Here is a 23090-nt window from a genome sequence, read left to right on the forward strand (position 1 = left end):
TCTCAACAACGGCTCATAATAAGACGACAGTCTTTCACACAGAACAAGTGCCTCTATGCACTTCATTAGTTCAAATATTTGCCTATATCACTTCACCTCATATGTCATTGTACTGAATTTGAGCAACCACAAGCTTAATGTAGATTACTTTTAACAATTATCCACCTCAATTACGTCTGTGGTCTGGCACACAGGCTGTTGTCGATCAGGGCAAGCTAAAGAGTTAACATTTTGTGTCAGCAAGGGGGTGGGGGAAAGCCATTCACCACAGCACATCTCAAGTGCTGCTGATGTGGCAGGCCTTCTCCACACGCTCTTCAAGGCTGGTGTGTTTTCTGAAAACTTCTCTCTCATCTTTATTTAAATACTTTGTGCTGCCAGGAGCAAAGTCCAGCACAAACGTCTGTCTCCCTCCGACTCACTCTTGGTTGCTTAGAAACCCATGATAATAACAACAGTCGGTGTCACAGACCACGTGTTCTGCTCCGCACACACTCACACACAGCAACAACAAAAACGACGATGACAACAATGACAACAACACAAAATAGGCCTATTGTCCAGCACAATCTGGACCCTGCGGAACTTCTCAACACCCCACTGAGCGGTGGAGAACTCACTACAGTACCCCACACAGCGGTCTGTATTTCGCCCCACTAAGACGGCGAACAAAAAAAAGTTCGAACTGCGCAACTCTGCGACTTAATGCTTCTGTACAAAAAACCCCACTGAGCGGCTTTGTACATCGCCCCACTTAGACGGCAAATTTTAGCCCCACTGAGCGGCCACGGACAACTCCCCACTGAGCGGCGAAGACGTACAAACAATTTTATCCCCACTGAGCGGCCACGGACAACGCCCCACTGAGCGGCGAAGACGTACAGTTATAGAGTTGGACTCTAAACTTACTCGGTGTTGCTTAGCGTGTAATATCAGCCTCGAACAGCTGGTGTGATTATGCGAACGTGCACCCGGTCAAATCCTTCTGCTCACCGGACCTGGAGTACCTGATGATTAAGTGCCGGCCATTCTGGCTACCGAGGGAATTTACAGCAGTGATTATTACGGCTGTTTACATACCCCCACAAGCCGACACTGACCGTGCACTCAGGGAACTGTACAGCGTGATCAGCAGTGAGGAAACCGCACACCCAGAGGCAGCGTTTATCACAGCCGGAGACTTTAATAAGGGAAACCTGAAGAAAGTCTCACCAAAACTCCATCAACACATCCTTTTTAACACACGTGGAAACCGGCTACTCGACCACTGTTACACCTCTTTCCGGGATGCGTACAAAGCCCTCCCCCGCGCCCCATTCGGCCAATCAGATCACTGCTCCATCCTGCTCCTGCCCGCCTATAGGCAGAAGCTGAAACAGGAAGCTCCAACCCGGAGGGCGGTGCACTGTTGGACGGACCAATCGGAGTCTGCGCTGCGGGACTGTTTTGATCACGCGGACTGGGAAATGTTTCACGTGGCCGCCAGAGACATTGATGAGTACACAGACTCAGTCTGTGGATTTATCAGGAAATGCGTGGAAGATGTCGTCCCATCCAGAACAGTTAAATCCTTCCCAAATCAAAAACCCTGGATTAACAGAGATGTTCGCGCGGCACTGGCGGCACGGAACACCGCCTTTGCCTCCGCGAACACATCGGACTACAAACACGCACATTACCAACTCCGGAAGACGATCAAAGCAGCCAAACGTGAGTACAGGGACAGGGTGGAGCAACAGTTTGACAACCCTCGGAGTATGTGGCAGGGACTAAACACGATCACAGACTTTAGAGGGAAACCATCCTGTGTGAGGATCTAAACGTATTCTACGCTAGATTCGACACAGCGAACACCATGAGACCGGACAGTGTGCGCACCGCGGATGACGTCAGTGCGCACACTGTGTCTGAGGAGGATGTGCGGAAGTGCTTCAGGAAGGTGAACGGACGCAAAGCTACTGGTCCGGACGGGATTCCCGGCCGCGTCCTCAAGTCATGCGCGGCTCAGCTGGCTGGAGTGTTCACACACATCTTCAACCTTTCCCTCTCTCTGTCTGTAGTCCCAGCCTGCTTCAAAATGGCCACCATCGTCCCTGTACCCAAATCCTCCACCATCTCCTCATTGAACGACTGGCGACCTGTAGCCCTGACCCCCATCGTAAGCAAATGCTTCGAGAAGCTGGTCAGGGACTTCATCTGCTCTGCACTACCCGACTCACTGGACCCTCTACAGTTTGCATACCGCCACAACAGGTCCACTGATGATGCCATAGCCCTGACACTACACACTGCCCTGTCACACCTGGAGAAGAGAGACACGTATGTGAGGATGCTGTTTGTAGATTACAGCTCAGCATTCAATACCATCGTTCCCTCGAAGCTGGACAGGAAACTGCAGGATCTAGGACTGAGCAGCTCCCTCTGCAGCTGGATCCTTAGCTTCCTGTCTGACAGACGCCAGGTGGTCAGACTGGGCAGCATCACCTCATCCCCCATCACACTGAACACTGGTGCTCCACAGGGGTGTGTACTGAGCCCTCTCCTGTACTCACTCTACACCTATGACTGCACAGCCACTAACAGCTCCAACATCATTGTGAAGTTTGCGGACGACACTACAGTGGTGGGTCTTATCACCAACGGTGATGAGACGGCTTACAGGGAGGAGGTCAGCGCCCTGACCCACTGGTGTCAAGACAACCATCTCACCCTCAACGTCGCAAAGACAAAGGAGTTGATAGTGGACTTCCGGAGGTGCAGAGAAGTACACACCCCCATCACCATCAACGGCGCTGCTGTGGAGAGAGTGAGCAGCTTCCGGTTCCTTGGAGTACATCTGGCTGAGGATCTTACGTGGTCAGTACACACAAACAAAACAGTGAAGAAGGCGCAGCAGCGCCTCTTCTTTCTCAGGAGACTGAAAAGATTCGGCATGAGCCCCCGCATCCTCAGGACCTTCTATCACTGTGCCATTGAGAGCATCCTCACTGGATGCATCACCACCTGGTATGGCAACAGCACCGCTTACAACTGCAAAGCTCTCCAGCGAGTAGTGCGGTGCTCTGAACGGATAATTGGAGGTGAGCTTCCCTCCCTCCAAGACATCTACAGGAAGCGGTGCCTGAGGAAAGCGGGGAGGATCATCAAGGACTCCAGTCACCCCAGCCATAAACTGTTCAGACTGCTTCCATCAGGAAGGAGGTTCTGCAGCATCCGGTCCCGTACCAGCAGACTGAGAGACAGCTTTTTCCACCAGGCCATCAGACTGCTGAACACGTCATAGACACCTCAGCTTCACTACTGGAACTTCAACATTATGCACTCCATACTGTATATAAATGCCACTTGTTTTGCACATATTCAACTCTGTATATTTTATATATTTTATTATTATTATTATTATTATTTTTTTTTTTTTTTTACTATTTAATTTGTAAAAATGTGTACACACACACACACACACACACACACACGTAGGAAAATATTTAGTATACACATCCAGAAATGCATACACTATTATATATTGTACATATATTTATTAGTTTCAGGTTGGCCATTCTTGTATTTTGCTCGTTTGTGTTGTTGTGTTTGCACATCTCTGTTGCTTGTGGGGCTCGCACACAAGAATTTCACTCGCATGTGCTGTGCCAGTGTGCCTGCACATGTGATGTGACAATAAATTGAAGACAATATAATTACACTGCAAAGCAAGACACGAGTAGGCAAAGTTCTTCATGTTATTCGTGCACGGGAGAAAACCGAAGAGGCGCCGTTCCCTCGCCTGACCCCAGTTGCTCTCGTCCGCTCTCCCGTACCACTGTTCTTTTATTGAGGTTACATGAATATGCATAGGTTCATTAACATATGACGTCTACATAGGTATACATGTGAACAAAGAATACTGTGTGTGTGTGTGTGTGTGTGTGTGTGTGTGTGTGTGTGTGTGTGAGGTCAAGGTGTGACCCTGTGAAGACTCCCCAAACGCTGGTGCCAGGAGCGGGTCCATCTGAACAAAAGGCTCTTATACTTAAACAGATATACGTGTGTTTGCTATACCATATATCAACAAGAGAAGATACGACCTCTCCTAGGAGGTGTGATCTACGCCAGAACACTCTGTAGAGGGAGTGAACGCACTCCCCCTTCATGCTACACAGAGCTGTTACAGACCTCCTAGGATGAGACATTCTTTCAATCTACAAATGATTATACACCTCTAAGCATATATGGTTAAATATTTCTAAGCATAAATGACAATGAACAATACAAATCTAACAAATATTATGTCACTTATTTATGTGCAAATGTTTAATAACGAAGAACATTAAAACATTACTGTTGGCCACATGTCGGCAAAGTTATGTGACATTAGTGACGTTTGTACTAACTTTGTTTTAAAGCCTTTACTTTAAAATATACGCCGTTCAATAGCTGACCTTAATCTTACAGAGAATGATCAAAGCTCATGTAGAAACAAACAAACAAATGAACAAAAGATTTTCTCCTTCATTTCTGTCACACAAAGTTGTATGACACGTTTCCAGCTGTTAGTATCATGGTTGCTAGGCAACCTGGGCAGCACAACGGAGGCTAGACCATCCCATTTCACAAGCCTCGCACTTCCGGCCTTAGCGGTCTTTGAGTGCGCGGCCCTTGAGGATCGTTGAGGCTGCGTACTTTAAGGCTGCAGACCCTGAATTGGGATACAGCCTATATGCTGGAATTCAGCCTTTTCTGATACTATTTCATGTTGGGAAAATAGAATCTTTGTAGAGATTGCCATAATTGTTGTACATTTCTGTGCAAATAATAATAATAAAAATAAAAAAAAACATCCTTAAAATTCAGGGAAATGAAGGACGCATTTGAGGGCCGCATTTCGAGCAGCCTTCAAATTGGGACAGCCTTCGGCGCGCCGCTGTGACGTAATCGGCCTTAAAATGCAGCCTTTAAGGCTGCAGACCCTGAATTGGGATACAGCCATAGAGCGAACGAATCACTCAGGACTCACTAACCCACTCCCTCCTGGCTCACAGCTTCTTCTTCTTCTTGGTTGGCAACCAATGTTAAGGCGCATTACCGCCCCCTGGCTCACAGCTCAGTGGACATTTAGATGAGAAAATATATATTTGACACATTTAACGAAAATACTAATAAAATAAAAATAAACAAAATAAATGTTTATTAAGCAATTTTGATAGGAAATTGCTTAGTTTTAGAAATGTTTTTGCTGTTTTTTGCTCTATAAAATAGTTTTAGTTTTAGAATCACTCATCTTAGCAGTAGGATATACATGAAAATGTACATTTTTGCACTCTCTGGTCAACTGACTCAGTGAATCAAATGACTCAAAAAACCAGATTCACTTTGGTGAGTGACTCATTAAAACTCGATTCAGTAAAAAGAATCAAATTTACCATCACTACTTTCGACCAAAACAGGCGCAGCTTGATGACATCATCAATATGCGCTATCGCGATAGAGCGGTATAGTCAAAATCTCTATCGTTGGCCAAATTTATATCGTTTTTATCGTATATCGTTTATATCGCCCACCCCTAATGTATATAAAAACATATCAGAGAGGGGAAACAAATTGGCCCAGCCACTGCTACAGATATGCGGACGACACCTGGGTCAAAATCAAAACTCAAGAAGTATCCTTCACTGCAAACATCAACGCTGTGGATAAAAACATAAAGTTCGCCAGGGAAGACACAAAGAATAACTGTTTGCCAATCCTGGACTGTGCCGTGCACATTGAAGGGAATGGAAACCTCAACATTAAAGTTTACCGGAAGCCCACACATACACATTCACAGACACATATAGACTAGTACCTCCTCTTTTACTCCCACCACCCTCTGGAACACAAACGTGGAGTAATCCGGACCCTACAACACCAGGCAAAAATATTCCTTCTAAGCCTGAAGAGAAAAAGAAGGAACACACACATGTAAAGAAAGCTCTTAAAACATGTGGTTATCTTAATTGGGCTTTTATCAAGTCAGCAAAGATGCACAGAAAAGAAGATCAGGCACCAACTAAGGAGGATAAGAAGAACAAGTGGAACAAAATTGCCATCCCCTATGTAGCAGGTTTATCAGAGAAACTCAGGAGAGTTTTTTCCAAGCACGACATCCCAGCTTACTTCAGACCCAGCAACACACTCAGACAAAAACTGGTTCATCCCAAAGACAAAACCCCCAAACACAAACTTGACAACGTAGTGTATGATGTACAGTGTCGCGAGAAATGCTCAGACCTCTACATTGGAGAGACTAAACAGCCACTTCAGAATTCAGAATACGTTACTCTCATTGAGTTTTATGCAAGTAGAGGTGACATAGGCTGCGAGATTGAGACACAGGTATCAGAACCTCTTAATGCGTGTTTTGTTTGCGTTTCCACCGGCGTGGAATTACCAAAAATAGAGAGGGCATAGCCGAACATATGAAACAGGAAAGACCGCCGTGTAATCCATTTATTTCAACAAAGTAACTGTATTCTGAATACCACCTTTTTAAATGGTAACTGTAACAGAAAAGTTACTCATATTTTGTATTTTAAATACATAACTTTGGTGCATGTATTCTGTTACTTCCCAACACTGCCATAGTATATAATGGATTTCTTCTCCACAACCATGGCATGTCTGCAGCTTAAACTGTCAGACAAGAGAGAAAAAGTCTCTGTTTGTGACAAAGAAGGCCACAGGAAAAAGAGTGAATCAGCTATTCGAAACAACAAAATTGATGCTATCTCAGAGAGAACAGACAACCTTTAACCATCTTCAGCATTATGTCAAAAATGCTGATGAAACCAGAGCTGAAAAACTCCTGCCCTTCTGCACTGGGTCTTCTGTCATCTGTGTTGACAAAATTCTCACGTGCTTTAATGCTGAAACTGGGCTCAACAGAAAGCCTGTTGCTCACACCTGTGGAGCTACCCTTGAAGTACCATGCACTGACAGTTCTTATCCTGAATTTTGCACCGAGTTTGTCCTTTCCAGCAATTACTTTGAAATGCACATCATTTGAACTTGATGGGAGTACTAATGGTTACAGATGTAAATGTTATAATTATCCCTGAGTTCATATATTCTGTCTTTTTTTATTTGTCATTGAAGGATTTGATGCATTCATCGATATAGTGAGCTGTCATCAAGTTAATTTTCTGATGGTTTAGTTGTCTGTTACATCAGATTTCATAAGGACTGTTTACTTTTTAAAATGCTTTGAAAATGACTGCATGTTTCAGTTCTGTTGAAACCAGGTTTGAGGTTAGCATTAAAGGGACAGCTCGCATCAAAATCAACTGTACATATTGTCATTGTTTTGCCTTAGCTTTTGTTTTTACTCCTGCCATCAGCCCAAATAAAGGCTCGCTTTTGTTTAAAGTTCAGTTTCTCTCACTGTCTGCTTTTGGGTCTAGCGTACCCCGCCGTAACACACATTTTCTTTTGGCCTGCTGTTTATCCGCTTAAATTGTTTTGGTGTGAGTTGCCCAGTTTTGGGAGATATTAGCTGTAGAGATGTCTTCCTTCTGTTACAGTTTTTGCTCGTTGCTTGAACACTATAAACCCATGCTTAGACTAAAGTAACACAACTTGAAGCTTTTGTTACCATACCTCAAACACATGTACCCATACCTTAAACAAAAGTGCTGCTTTGCACTCTGGTTGCAATTATGCAACACACTTACTCCTTTATGCAACACACATGGTCCTGCATGCTACACTCTATTTCATACATAAGACACTTCGTTCAAAAATGAAATTTCAGGGTGCCATTTGGAAAACACATGTATCCAAAATACAAAACACATCGGGTAATTGCAACCACTCAAATATACACCTGAAGGCACTTACTTGCAAAACTGAACACCAATTAGCCAACCACAAAAAGCCCTCAGTTTAGCCATTTCAAGAACTTTGCAAGCATGGATGGAGGGAGAGCAAGAGGAAGAGGAGGAGGAGGTCAAAGAGGCCATGCACGGACCCATATTTCTGATGATATAAGAGCAACTTTGGTGGACCATGTCATCAACCACGGCCTGACTATGAGGGAAGCTGGGCAGAGAGTCCACCCACATCTAAGCCGCTTCACAGTGGCATCTGTAATAAGAAAATTCCAACTAGAAAACAGGTCTGTCTTCATCTCACTGCCTTCTACTCCACTCAGATGGTTTTATAGTACTGTTCTACAGTTACCATATCAAGTGTACAGCGTACTGCAGGGTGCTAATGCTCCTTTTGCAGCCAAAGTGGTAGTTTCTGTGAAACATACCATGATTACTTATATTGAAGTACAGTGTTGTACAGTGGATGATACAGTATATACAGTAAAGTACTGTAAGAAAAATAAGCAAACCGATGACAATATGTGGTTGTATTTCTCTAGAATGACTCGAAGACCTTCTGGGGGAGGACGCCAACGCCTGTTCACACAACGGCAGGAACTTGCCGTTGTGGACCTAGTGAGGGCAGACAATGCCATCCGTCTCCACCAGCTACGAAAGCAAATACTTGCAGACAGGCAAGTGTTCAACAACATAAACCATGTGAGCATCACCACCATCAGACGCATCTTGGGAAAACACAGCATCACCATGAAGCAGCTCTACAGAGTCCCATTTGAGAGGAACAGTGACAGGGTCAAAGGACTTCGAGCTGAATATGTACCAATATGCCTTCTGAATGAACAATGGAAATCAAAGACTGCAGTGCTTTATGTAAAGTAGACTAGTGTGTTCCCCCTGCTCTGTAAGTGTTTGCATATGATGCAAGTATGTGTCATTTTGTCAACAGAGTTACATTTTGACAAAGGAATGTTAGGTTTTGATAGCAGAGTTTAGGTTTTGAGAGTAGAGTTTCAATTTGGTGCAGATGTGAATGGTATATTTCCCAGTGTTGTGTCATGTTTACTTGTGTTTAGGGTTTTGGCACAATGAGCAAAGTTTTGCAAAATGTGTTCAGGCAACGGGCAAAAACTGTAAATGAAAAATAAATGCACATTACATTTTTGTGTCTGATTTTTTTTTTTTGCTCTACATTAGACCTACATTTTTTTTTTTTTTGCAGTATGCTTACCAGTCAGTAATGTTTTGGTTAAATTATAAAAGCATTTGTGTCTAAGTCTTAAAACGATGGTGAAATGTTTTAATTCTTTAAACACAGAGTCAAATTGACTGCTGACTCACTTTATATCCTGACATATGATTGAGATGGTTTTCATTATTTTATCATCTCTTGCACAAGTGAGTCTGTGTTATGTCATGTGAAAAGCCTTAACTTTTTTGACAGTAGAGACTTGAGAATGATGTTGCTCATATGAAAAGTGCATAAAAATGATCAGAAATAACAGAGTAAAAAAAACAACAACAACATTCTTCCAAATGGTGTTCACTAACATTTAACACAACAGCACCCTCTAGTGGAAGCGCTTGTCATTTCAAACTGTTCAAGAGGCGCTAGATTGTGGACAATGTTATACCAAAAATAAACAAACAAAACCAAAACAAACAACTTCAGATTTAAAGATTTTCCGTTTAAAAGCAAAGCAATAGTTTGTCAGCATTATTTTAAAATATATTCTCTCATACTCTTTTATATTCTCTGTTGAAATTGTTGCCTTTTTGACAGACACCAGTGAAGTAAACTGAAGTAACTGAAGTAAAGTAGTCTGCAGGCTCCCCCCCCCCCAGCACTTTAGAAACTACAATCTTTGTGTGTTTACTAATAAACGACTGTGTTTGATTCTCTGAATTAAAAACTGGCTGCTGATTAAATGTTGTAACAAGAAATACAAACATTGGCTAATTTTTCCGTTAATGTAATATTGCAGATTTAAAAAGTTGCACTTATTTATAGTGAGAATAGAATTCATCATTAAAATGAAATTCAGAATAGAATAACAATCATAGCTAAAATTTCAAAGCATGTAAAAATATATGGTCTCGATGTAAAATGGTGTTATGGTATTTTTTTACAGATCCATTTCATAGAAGCTGTACATGAAATATCATTCCAAGTCCTCTGGTCTGCAGCTCTTATATGCACACAGTCTTCTTCACCATGCCGTGAGCCTCCATTATTGGGTTCATTTTTTGCCCAGTTCCTGATAGGACAATTAACAATAAAGGTGTTTAATGAGGATAAAAAATTAAATATGACACTCCTGACTCTACAGCTCTTTAGCTGTAGGAAAAATTGAGGTGAACAAATGCTTTTCTTAGGACATAGTTATGGAAGAAATAAGCCTACACAGAGTACAGCAAAGTCAAACACACTATTCCAGATAAAAATAATGCAGTGTATTAATGTGGTGGTTAGCACTGTTGCCTAGGTTTAAATCTATTGGCTACCAGAGTCCTCTCTGTGCGCAGTTTGCATTTTCTCTGCCTATGTGAGTTCTCTGTCACTTCCTCCCACAGTCCAAAGATGTGTGCTATCTTAATAGAGGAGAAAATGGATAGATGTCATGAAATATTTAAAACATTATAACTGAGTTCTTCTGTCAGCATGTGCCTAAAAGAAGTCAGTACAATCCATCTTTAAAGTTCTGCTCTTATTTTGGCTCATCCTACTGACATGTAGTCTAAGGAAATTGGAAAGAAAAGTGTCTGGACTTCTTTGAGTTGCTTGAAGACGTTTCACCTCTCATCCGAGAAGCTTCTTCAGTTCTAAGGTCAAATGGTGGAGAGTCCCAGATTTGCCATCACCAGTGTGTGAATGTGTGTGTGAATGGGTGGATGACTGGATATGTAAAGCGCTTTGGGGGACTACATTGGAGAGACCAAACAGCTACTTCACAAGCGCATGGCACAACACAGAAGAGCCACCTCCACAGGACAAGACTCAGCAGTCCATCTGCATCTAAAGGTCAAAGGTCACACTTTTGAGGATGCCAATGTTCACATTTTGGACAGAGAGGACAGATGGTTTGAAAGAGGAGTGAAAGAAGCATCTATGTCCACTGTGAGCGACCATCTTTGAACAGAGGCGGGGGTTTACGACACCAACTGTCTGCCATCTATAATCCAGTTTTGAGATTCTTCCCAGACGCCTCAACGCCCGCTCACATCCTGGGCCATCTGACCTCAGGAAATCACATGATAGGGTGGGGCCAGGTTTCACTATGAGCTCACCCGAAACCCTGGCTGATTGTGACCCACACCCATTTCCATACCTTGGCTCATGTGATTAGGTAGAGGATCATCAGGAGGTCCTTTTGTCCCTCTTTGGGGGGAAACTCCAACTGGGTTTAAATCTGGGACTCTCCACCATTTGACCTTAGAACTGAAGAAGCTTCTCGGATAAGAGGTGAAATGTCTTCAAGCAACTCAAAGAAGTCCAGACACTTTTCTTTCCAATTTCCTTAGACTACATGTCAGTAGGATGAGCCAAAATAAGAGCAGAACTTTAAAGATGGATTGTACTGACTTCTTTTGGGCACATGCTGATGACCTGGATGACTGAGAACCTTCACAGACCTACTGACATGTAAGCTCTATGTTCATGAGAAAACATCTGCTAGAAATTCAGTAAAAGTAATAAACTGAACCACAGTAAAGACTTACGCCAGAGTGAGTGGAGTTCCATCTACCCATTTCCACAGTCCCTCCATTCCATAGTCAGTCAAACCAATCCAAGTGTTATCGTTGATGATTGTAGCGAGAAAGTTCTGTTTAACATGCAAAAAAAAAATGTGTTTATTTTTTAAACAGAATTTAGGGTGTGCTGTTTTTTTGAAGAAAATTCTCAATTTCTTTGACACATTTCTCACAATCAGGTAAATATTTTTTCCTTCAGTGCAATGAGCTAACAGGAACCTGAAAACTAACACATGTCACATCAAGGTGGAGAACCAGTGTGTACATCACATTCATCTTCTGCTTTTTTACATTCTGTTGTCTTTTTCTGCCTCCACACATCACGTTTCTGATTGTTCCGTCGTTAGCTGGCTGACTGCATAAAATATTTATCTAAGCAGACTTGAGGTTTCAATAAGTCATATGTACATTCACAGAAAAGTACAGATTGAGAGGCACCCTGAACCAAAACGGATACTGCAGCATTCTGCAGTGCCATGCAATACCCTCTGGTATGCACCTAGTTGGTCAGGGGTTCATCCTAAAGCAAGATAACGATCCAAAACATGAGTCCAAGCTATCCCAGAACTACCTCAATAAAAAATAACATGATGGTAAACTTAAAAACATGGAGTGGCCAGCACAGTCTGCAGACTTAAACTCCATAAAGCTGGTTGGGGATGAACTGGACAGAAGAGTGAAAGCAAAGCACCTACAAGTGCCTGTTTGATATAACGATGTGGATCGGATGGCAATATGAAAACGTCTATTGTTTCAAATTATGCTATCGCTTGTTTTGTGGTGTTGCAAAATAAACTGTTAACGGCAATATTTTATCATTTTGATGGTTTCTTAAAGTTCTCTCTTTCACTTATATTTAAATTAACCACACTACGGACGGAGAACCGACTGTTTTTATGCGTTGTAGTTAGCAACAACATGGGTAAAACCGTCACGTGGCTCTGCCGTCTGCTTGTTTGTTTTCCACATAAACCTTTCACAATAAAGCTGAAGATCCTATTGAGATTTTTCAAAATGAATCACATGAAATAGTATGCAGAGTGTTTACAGATGAGAAGCTAAAAAGAGCCGTCAGGTGCTAAAAAAATAAACCTTAGAACAGGCTCTTGCCAGCAGCACGTTGTGTAATAAATACAAAGAAAATTGCGGCCGTTTCAACTTTTGCAACAGTCAGTCCAGCTGAAAACACTTCACCCAAGTCGGGTTGCCCGAGCTTCACAGAATTTACAGAAAATGTTACATTTTTGTGATTTATATCGTTGGATGATAAATGTCTTATATCGGGATATGAGATTTTGGTCATATCGTACAGCCCTACATGGGTGTGTTCAACTGTTGTATCTGCCAAATGAGGCTACTTCGATGAGTCTAGAGTTTAGAATACATTTTGATTCTGTGATTTCTTTTTTCACTCAATTGCTTATTTGTGCTATGCTTTCATTTAAGACTACAATGAGACATTAAATAGCATAATTTTTAATAAACAACTAGAAAAAATGTGTGTTCTAAAACGTTTGACTGGTAGTATATATATATATATATATATATATATATATATATATATATATATACACATACTGTACCTGTTCTTCAGAGTTCTTCATCACCACCAGATCTGCCCCTTTGCCTCTACAGTCCTGTCTAGCTTCACCCCAGTTACCAGATCTTACAGAGAGGAAATAACAACTACCACTGAATATGCTCCATCCTGTGGGACACGTTTTTTCTGGAAGAAACATCAAACAAGAAACATCAAACAGTAGTTTTAATAGTTATTAACAGTACCTATTACTTATTATGTTAATATAAATTAGTTTTATATTAACATATTTTGTCAGTTAGATCAACTAAACATCACATGTCCTGCTGGAGAATCAAGATAAAACAAATTGTGTCATAAAATAAAATTGTGAAAGCACTAGAACCAAATTGTTTGTGTGCTCATTTTGATGAAGGATGTGACAGATCTAAGTTACCAGTGTTACACACCACACTTTTCACATATTTTTCAGCCTCACATTTGAAAAAAAGCAGTCCTACATATTTATTTAATATGTGGATTGAAGGACATATCCAGGTCAAAAATCACTCCAAGGTTCCCCACAGTGTTACTGGAGACAAAAATAATGCCATCCAGAGTAAGCATTTGGTTAGCTATCGTATTTCTAATCTTTTTAGGGCCAAGGACAATAACCTCAGTTTTATCTCAATATAGACGGAGAAAAATTAGAGTTTATCCAGGTCTTTATGTCTTTAAGACATCCCTGCAGGTTAACTAATTGATGTGTGTTATCTGGCTTCATGGATAGATAAAGTCAGGTGTCATATGCATAGCCATGAAAATGCATGCTATGCTTTCTAATGATACTGCCTAAGGAAAGCTTGTATAATGTAAACAGAATTGGTCCTAGCACTGAACCCTGTGTATAAAGAGGACTCTCCATTTGCATCTCCTCCTGTGGCCAGTTTATTATCCCAGAAGGGTATCTGACAACCAGCAGGGCATAGGCTTGATTGCTTATATCTTGTTCTTCCTGTTCAGCTGACTCCTCAGGACAAGCCTTACTCTCTGCAGTTATTTGGTTGCGGTTTTCCAAGAGGCCTCTTCGTGTTTCCCATTTTCCTGTGGGATTCTCAGGTACTTGTAGCGGTCCACAATGTCTGCAGCACTGACTTCTGGTAGTGCAATCCCCTCATTTCTAACTACCTTCCCTCTCTTTGTTACCTTCCGACTACATAGGCTTATGCAGAATAGCAGTGGAGTCACAGCATCTCTTTGGTAAATCTCGCACTTGATGATGACTTGTACAGTTTGCTTGAAGTTGGCCTGTAGTGTTGTTCTCCACATCTCCACTGAATTCCTGATGAAGGCTCTTAGGGTCCTGGTGGTTCTGGGCATTATAAGATCCATTTGTGAGGCATTGAGTTTATTGGCTTTCTTGCAGTTAATCCAAGAGATGCAAAGGTTGGTCAGCCTGGTCTTGCCGTATTGAGTTACTGCTTTTTTTCCTAACAGTTAGCTAAGACTGTGAGTCTTTGCTTGGCACGCAGTTTTTAGTCAGGTATGGACACCTAGTTGTACTTCTTAGGAACCCCTCTCTTCATCACTCCTTTCAGCTGTTCTCATAGTGGGCTAACTTCTGTCTGTCTAACTCTCTGTGGTTTCAGTGATGGTTACAGTAGGCATTATGCATAATGCTAAATTCACATCTTCAAATAGACTTTTGGAGAGTACTTCACATACTAATGGTAATCAGCCACTGAGGCACTGAGGGTCCAGGTTTCCACCATAGCCCTGATCTTCTTGTAACACAAAAGGACCTGACGCACATAGCATTGCAAGTTTTCAAATGTTTATTTGCAGTGTTTTTCTTGTTCCTTTCGTCTGCATGGATTTCCAGCTTCAGATCGGCACACACCTCACAGTTCTCTTGTCAGGTCCCGCCGACCTACTCAAGTAGGGAAGGCATGATTAGATGATGGAGACCATCATCATGACCTGCACTGATCTGACACCAAGCCATAAACACATTGCTTCACCCCTCCCCTGCAGCTGGGCCACAAACCACATACACACTCTTCTCCTTCAGGTGCTCTCATATTCCACACCTTGAATGCACCAGTTGTTCTTGGGGCTTGGAGTGTCAGTCTCGGAGTGTGGGGATTATGATATCTCCATCCTGACCTGACATCCCGGTTCCCTCTCTCCATAGCGTTTGTGTTTTACCTTGTAAATCTCTAGTTGTGATAGCAGGTGCTTTTTCTAGTTGTTCAAATACTTAGCTAGTAGTTGTTTTGATTTTAAACTAGATGTCTTTTCTTTTTGTGTAGTACTCTTTCCAAAGTCAGTACGATTTTGATAAAAGTAGAAAACTATTTGATATTCGTCTTAAATTAATGTTGAAAAGAAAAAAAAGTTTTGATTATCTGAGTGTCTTTGTTGTGAATCTGTGTTATGAACAATGCCTTAACTGTTCTGAGGTCTGCATTAACAGTGGCGAGGCAACGAGACTTTCCAGCATGACCCACCGTAAGGAAGAGGCAGTAACAGTTTGACTGAAAACTGTCAGAGATTTACAGTTAACAAACAGTCAGGTGAGTAAACAACACTGAGACACTTGAGATTGATAATGTGCGGCACGGGTGAATCTCAGACAGAGAGACACACCGAACTGCAGTATTCGTTTACTTTTATAGGTTACATCGTCAATATGCAAATATAATCACATTTCCTGTTACGCAGGTCCTGATGCTGTCTGTGTGTAAGCTGTGTGTGTGTGTGTGTGTGTGTGTCATAAAGTGTGTGTGCTACAAGTCAATTTCTAAGAATAAGATAATGCAAGTCAACTTCTGCGGATGTGTATTTCTGTACTCATCTCTTGCGGTAAATGTCACAGAGTCACAGGGTCAGCTTCCTGTTTCAACAGAAAACTGTGTCTGGTGAAATATGTGAACATAAGTATAACATAACATTTGAAGCATAATCAAATAAAACATTAAAAACTCCCTGACAAAAACGATAGGTTATTTTGGCATTTCATCCTTATTATTGAAATAGTATTTAAACTTCATTCATCAGAATTTCAACTTTATCCTCAAAATTTTAGATTTAAATATAAAAATTCAAAAATTCTATTCATTAAGGCACAAAGAGACAAGGACTTTTCACAATACCTGGAAAGTGAATCCTTGTTTTTCATTATTAACTTTTACAAACACACACAAGTAATTTCAACAGGAAATACACATACTCACTCTGCTTTGACAAACTCTGAAGCCGTTCCAACTCATTTGCCTTTTCAGCAAGGTTGGCCTGCAGAAGGTCTCTCTCCTCAGTCATGGAGGAAAGCTTGTTTCCGGTACTGGACAGATTTGCCTTAAGAAGGTCTCTCTCTTCAGTCATGGAGGAAAGCTTGTTTCCGGTACTGGACAGATTTGCCTTAAGAAGGTCTCTCTCTTCAGTCATGGAGGAAAGTTTGTTTCCGGTAGTGGACAGACTTGCCTTAAGAAGGTCTCTCTCCTCAGTCATGGAAGAAAGTTTACTACTCACAGCTGAGACATCTGCAGCTGAATCATGAACTAAAATAATTGGAGATGCATGTTTTTGAGACACAGAAAAAAGCTTGTGCATAAATTTTTATAGTTTTTAGACCAAAACTAAAGTATTTCAAATTTGCCTGTAGGCAATGAAAAATGTTCTTAAACTGATATTTATGATAGTGTACTCTATGGGAGAGTATGAGTGTGTGTGTGTCACAGTTCATTCAGCATGGTCTGAAACCATCCAAAATACAAAGTTCGAGACATTTTATTCTGTTCATATGTGGGCTCATGAGTGTTAGAATCAGACTCACAGTAAACACCAAGGGTGATGAGTCCGATTAGCAGGAAAAAACTCAGCAGGCCCAAACAGGGAATCACACCTGAGTGGAAACTCCTCTTATAGTTCCTTGGACCTGAAAAGAGAAACAAACACTAATGAAGTGGAAAATAGTTATGACTGATGATAAAAATATGTCTACTCTGTTTCTTACCTGTGCAGTTTTTTGCATTGTCAAATTTGTCATACTCAGTATTCATATAAATTTCCTCCATCATTTGTTAGAATGCCAGATATTCCTGAGATGGTCAGCTCTGCAGAACAGGCCAGCAATACTGTGAATGCGTCATTAGTTTCAATTTCTTCTCTTAATAACTTTAGGGGAACTAAACTTATCACAGTAATAGCTGGGCGATGTGAAAAGAAACAAAAGTATTTTTTTTCTGAGGAACTTTCAGTTCCCTAATACAAACCAAAAGTGATGGGAAACAAGCTAACACTGTGGGAATTAGAAGATTCTTCATGTGAATCGTTATACAAGTTGCACATTTTGCAAAACACAAGTGGAAACTTAGTCACATAGTTTTGATGACACCATTTTTGCTGCTGCAAACCGCACCAAGGCTTTTCTAGTGCACTAAAATTCAAGCACGAAGGGAGAATTGAGAAGAATACAGAAGTACAAATACTTGATTTTGCACAACAGAGCAGATGAATAAACACAGGGTAACACACATATAAAACAGTGGAGGAAGGTGCACACAATTAAAAAAAAAATCTGAAAGAGATAGGAGACTGCAAGGTGACTTTGGAAATCAATTAGAGGAAGCGAGTGAAGACAGAGGCCAGATTTAAATGATGGAAGCTGAAAACGTATGAATATTGCGAAGAATTCAGGGAGGAGCTGAGACAGGTTCTGGGTAATAATGAAGGGTTACCAAATGACTCAGGGATTAGAGTATAAATGGTGGTTGTGGTGTAGAGAGAGGAAACAAAACAAGAAAACCTGGTGATGGAATTAAAATGCCCTTTGAGGAATTTGCCCAGACAGACTTTTTCCAAAGGCAACTGGATGCTACCAGGAAGAGGTCAGAGGAAAGGATGGAGGAAAAGAGGAAAAGGCCAGAAACCCAACTAACAGGCCGCCTCTGCAGGTTCTGCCACATGAACCTGAAACAGGGCCCAAATAGCCCACATGTTCGCACGGGCTTCCCTGGAGTGGCAGGGAAATATATCTACTGCCCTTCAAAAGTGCAATCTCTGCACAGGCACAAGGGCATGGCCAAGGAGATTACCTGGAAGGAGTTTCAGGAGTCTCCTTTCTACGAGGCAGAGAGACAAAGATGGGTGGAAGAAAAAAGGAAATAGGGGAGAAACTGTTGATATTGTACATAAGATAGTTTTGTTCTAGTTTTGTAGTGTTTATTTTGTTTAAATAAATAAAAACTGATTGTAAATATAAAAATGTAAATAAATTGTGTTCTGTAAAAATAGCAGCACAGCTCTCTTCTTTATAACCTCTTAGAGTTCACCTGTATGTTTACATATCTGTGTAAGCTTACCATCAGGTAATCAGTTTTAAGAAGCTGTGAGTGCTGCCCTGAAAGCTTACATAATATTTCTAAATCACTTCATGTAATGATAACAAGCCATCCTTTCTCTAGTGAGGCCTCACAGCTTTTATCTTTAAAATCTTTCTGGTTGATTTATATCATTAGAAACATGACTGCTGTCTTTTATCTGTGTGACTGTACAGCCTGTTTCAGACATGACAACCAGACAGTGTATGAAGTTATCTTTAATACACGCAGCACAGCTGGAGATTGTCCAGACACTTTCTCACTAATATTTTTGGTTTAGGTATAGTTCATTTCTGGCTTGAAGCTTATCTACAAAAGCAGTTCAATAAGGAGAGATCATGTGGTAAAACCGAACATGATTTATTGAGATACAGAAATAAATGTAACTGTTAGGCAGTTAGACTTCAATGACCCATCATAGCAGAAGAAATCTCAGCAGGGACAGGATTTTACACAAGCCACCTTTTGCAGTCAAGCGTGGGTGAGAGTCTCCTACATTTTTATCTTGTACTTGTTTTTACACCTTTTAATGTCAAAGTTGGTCTCTGTGATTTTTCAGTGTTGGAAAGACTCTTTCTTGCACTGAGGTCTGCTTGTTAAATAAAAAAGTGTAAAATTAAATTTCAATAAACTAACCATAATGCCAGCTCATATGCTCTTAACGCTGCATCTTTAACTCTTTTACAGGATTTGCAGTCTTCTGATTCCTGATGAGTTCCGTAAGTGACAAGCTTACTGACTGTGTTTACTCTTCTGTGTATTAGGTATTAGGAGTAGGTACGGGTGCAGGGGAAGGCTGTGTCCTGGCTGACTCTATTCATGAAAAATATAATCTGTGTTACAACAAGATTGAAATTGAAACTCAGCATTGTTTCCCAATTTTCCAAACCCATATGAACTGTAGCCTCAGCTTTCTGTGCTTAGCTGACAGGAGGGATAGCAGAACAGATGTGTTATAAAATTTTGAGCAATGTCCTTGTACAATATTAAGCTGCTTGTAAAGTGAAGAAAGTAGACACTTTAATCAGCCCACTCCTACAACCTGAAATGTGTGAAAGTCTAAATATTTATCAGAGGGGCTCACTAAAGATGATTTCAACAGGACAAAACTGCTTAAACTACTTCAATCTCCCACTGTGACCACTGGTGCAGGGCAGGATGAGGGTTTGAAGGTCAGTTCCTGCTATTGCAGCATCACTGAGTGTCTATCTTAAGATAAACATCATTTATTTTTGAGGTCGGTTTTGATCAAGAACATAAGTATAGCCTGCATGAAACAACCAGAGCAGGAGGTTCAATCAAGAACACATATGACATATGACACATATCTGCTTGACACGAAAGCAGTGCACACTGAACTCAGGTAACATTTGTTATTAGAGGAGGTCAAAAAGTGTGTCAGTGAGAAATATCCATCAAAAGCATGATTTACACTAGCTGCAGCTCACAGTCAGCAACTCATCAGTTTTGTTGTTCAAACCAAACAAGAATTTTTCACATCATGTTGTCCTGCAGGAACTCACCGGATCACCTCTCCAGCACTTTGATCCCAAGACAGGAATACAATATGCAGAGTTAGTTTAATTGATTGGAATTCAGCTGTCATCTTCAGAGTGTTTCATTTGATAAAGTTAAGAACGAGAAATCAAGTGGTCAGAGCTATCATGGTGATATTCAGGGTCAGATTCTGTGCTAGTGCAAAACCTTCTTTTGGCCTGAAAAAGCTGCTGTGGGGTTTACAACAGAGGAGCAATTGAAAGCCTGCAGGTCAAATTAGCGTCAGGATGCATTTGCAAAAATGTTTCGTGTGAGTAGAAAGTTCTCTGGGTGATCCAACCGTGCGTTAGTTGATATACAAACATGCAATGAGAACATTTCAGTAATTAGCTGTTAAGTGTCACCCAAACATGAGGAGGCCAGTGAAGGAGCCAGTGACGGTTTAACAAAAAGAATACAGTGTGAGTGCAGGTTTACATGTTTCTCTCTGAGAAAAAGAGACGTCGATGTGTTTCTATTAGTGTGAAATCCTTTTTAGAAATTAGGCACTGTGTGAGGTCATTTAGTAAGAGTCAGTGAATCTTTCACAGTTGTAAAACACATAAAAAGAAACAACATAAGTAACGTATGTTTTTTCCCGAGGGTGGTGGGGTAGGACTTCATGTGTGGGTGACTGAGAATGTCCATTTTATTAGATATGTTGTTGTAACTGTTTCAAAGTGAGTAATACATGAATCTGCAATGATTTTTCTTCCTTAAAAGAGGACTGTGTACAGTGTCCATTTGTGTCTGTCTCCACGTTGGGTGATTGTGGAGTATTTGAATATGTGTGCATGAGGGTGGGAATGCCCGTTGGTGGCTGCGTGCGCCTGTTCGACTGTGTCTGTATGTCAGGTCGGTTACACTCCATGTCTCTGGGAACATCTCAGGCCCTCCAAGGTATGGAGGCCTATCTCGATTCACCACACTCCTTGCCGTTAGCTGATGCCCTCAGGCGTCGGTGTGTTGGTGGTTCTGGTGTCCGGGGCTGGGCGCTCAGGTATGTACCGGCTCACTCCCAGTGACTGCTTGGCGGGGTCTGGCACCCGTGGCTCCGTCAGGCCACTTCCGGGGGGTGGGGGGCTCTCAGTCCTCTGGGCCTGTGGCTCAGGTCACTCTGGCACAGCTGTCTGCCGGCAGAGCCCACGGCCACATCACGGGCCCCCTGCGGCTTCTGCTCCGTGGCTGCTGGGTGACCTCTAATCTGGGGCTCTCCTCAACGCTTCCCAGGAGGGTGGCATGGCTGCAACTCCGATAGTCCTCCTTGGGCTCTCACATTCTGGGGGCCTCTGGGTGTCTGGGGCCTGGATCTCCTCCATGCCTGCTACATGCACTGGGGGACAGACTATGGCTCCCTGTTAAATCCAGAATTGAATTCAAAATCCTGCTCCTCACATACAAGGTCTTAAATAATCAGGCCCCATCTTATCTTAATGACCTTGTAGTACCATATCACCCTATTAGAGCACTTCGCTCTCACACTGCAGGCTTACTTGTTGTTCCTAGAGTATTTAAAAGTAGAATGGGAGGCAGAGCCTTCAGTTTTATCTTTTGTCCTGTCTTCCTCTGCTCATCCCAACAGGTTGTGGCAGATGGCTGTCCCTTCCTCAGCCTGGTGCTACTGGAGGATTCTTTCTTTTAAAATGGAGTTTTTCCTTCCCACTGTTGCCAAAGCGCATGCTCATCAGAAATCATATGATTATTGGGTTTTTTCTGTATTTTTCTCTCATCCACATCAAAAGGAGCAGGTTAAAGTGGTTCTGGCATCTGACAAGGATTCCTCCTGAGCGTCTCCCAGGTGAGGTGTACTGGACGAGCTCCCACCAGGAGGAGGCCCTGAATCAGACCCAAGACATGATGGAGTTCCCCTAGATAAGCTGGAGGAGGTGGGTGTGGAAAAGGAGGTCTGGAGTTCTCTGCTTAGGCTGCTGCCCCCACAACCCGGCCACAGATAAGTGAAATAAGTAGATCAAATATAACTTGGTGTTCTAAAGAATATTGTTGTTTCCTTGCAGGACACCAGGAGAGATGAGCCCTCCATCACAGATGGTGTGGTCACCTGCAGGTTCAAGGTCATTGCATCTCCAGCCCACATCTACTGCCACTGTACTTAAGGGAAGTTGGGACAATGTTAAAGACTTTCGTCAGACAATTGCATTTGGATGAGCTAAATTCATGACAAGCACTCAAGCAGTAATGCCTCGACTGACAAACGAACATACCAAGCTTCTGTGTTGTTTGAGCCAGAGACTGCACTTGTGGATGAACAATAAAAACATTTTATATTTATTATATTAGTAATGTAACTTGCAATAAAAAGTTATGGGAAGCTTAAACTTAGTTTCAGAATAATTAAATCTGAGACTTTGTTTTATTGAAAAGTTATTAAAGTTTTAAAGTGTGTGACAAATAAAATAATAAATTATTAAGTAACACCAGCTACAATATTGGAAATATGTGTGTTGTTCAGCAGAACAGTGTCCAGTATGTTGGCTGAAATGCTTTAAATTTGAAAATAAAAGTTGGGCTGATTTTAACGCATTACAAGGAGTGTTTTAATTATTATTTTCTAAATAAGCAGTGTTTATATTACGTGTAATGAAATAAGTTCAAGGATAATAAAAGGTAATGAGATTTAATTGCATTCAACTTATGTGCAGCAAAACTAAAAATAAGTTACGGAAGTGTTCAAATAATATGTGTGCTTTTAAAAATGCTCGTCTATTTAAAGACTACACAATCTGTGTTAATTCTAATTATACCACAATCCCTTGCCTGTTGTGTTAAATATACATAAACAGTATGTGTTATCAGATGAAAGTACAAAACTCTCAAGAACCCCCCTCCTAAATTTCAGGTGGCATTTTAAAAACATGCCATGACATAACACACAGCTGCTATAATCATACAGTGAGGTCAAATGTCAATTATAGTTATAGGTTCTTGCTATATGTTATAACATAAACACAGCACAGTTGTAAGAATAATAGTTTCTAGGTTCTAAGGCTTTTTGTCAGTTTAATAGTGAGCTTTACGAGACTC

General features: G+C 41.5%; 1 protein-coding gene and 1 long non-coding RNA gene across 2 annotated transcripts; one reads left to right on the forward strand and one right to left on the reverse strand.

Annotated features, from left to right (window-relative positions):
• Positions 1–9705: 9705 nt before the first annotated feature.
• Positions 9706–17253, reverse strand: LOC146690156 (uncharacterized). Its single transcript, XM_085435033.1, has 6 exons — positions 17147–17253; positions 16967–17068; positions 16368–16691; positions 13196–13338; positions 11580–11683; positions 9706–10117 (listed from the first exon to the last, which is right to left on the reverse strand). The coding sequence occupies exons 1-6, from the start codon at positions 17208–17210 to the stop codon at positions 9973–9975; spliced, it is 882 nt and encodes a 293-aa protein (XP_085291159.1). The 5' UTR covers positions 17211–17253; the 3' UTR covers positions 9706–9972.
• Positions 17254–19019: 1766 nt separating this feature from the next.
• LOC146690157 (uncharacterized) lies at positions 19020–22589 on the forward strand. Its single transcript, XR_014915628.1, has 3 exons — positions 19020–19231; positions 21847–21934; positions 22064–22589. It is a non-coding gene; the product is annotated as an uncharacterized LOC146690157 (long non-coding RNA).
• The last annotated feature ends 501 nt before the right edge of the window (positions 22590–23090 follow it).

The sequence above is a fragment of the Copadichromis virginalis genome, linkage group LG16 (assembly GCF_057382275.1).
Source record: "Copadichromis virginalis isolate Kocher_CV1m ecotype Utaka linkage group LG16, C_Virginalis_male_GT1.1, whole genome shotgun sequence".
Lineage (NCBI taxonomy): Eukaryota > Metazoa > Chordata > Actinopteri > Cichliformes > Cichlidae > Copadichromis > Copadichromis virginalis.

Excerpts from the sequence above, each read along its gene's own strand:
- LOC146690156 (XM_085435033.1), bottom strand. The coding sequence starts at position 17,210 with ATGATGGAGGAAATTTATATGAATACTGAGTATGACAAATTTGACAAT. Across the intron at positions 17,069-17,146 it reads CAATGCAAAAAACTGCACAG|GTCCAAGGAACTATAAGAGG; the intron begins GTAAGAAACAGA and ends TTCTCTTTTCAG. Across the intron at positions 10,118-11,579 it reads GGAACTCCACTCACTCTGGC|GAACTGGGCAAAAAATGAAC; the intron begins GTAAGTCTTTAC and ends TTGTCCTATCAG.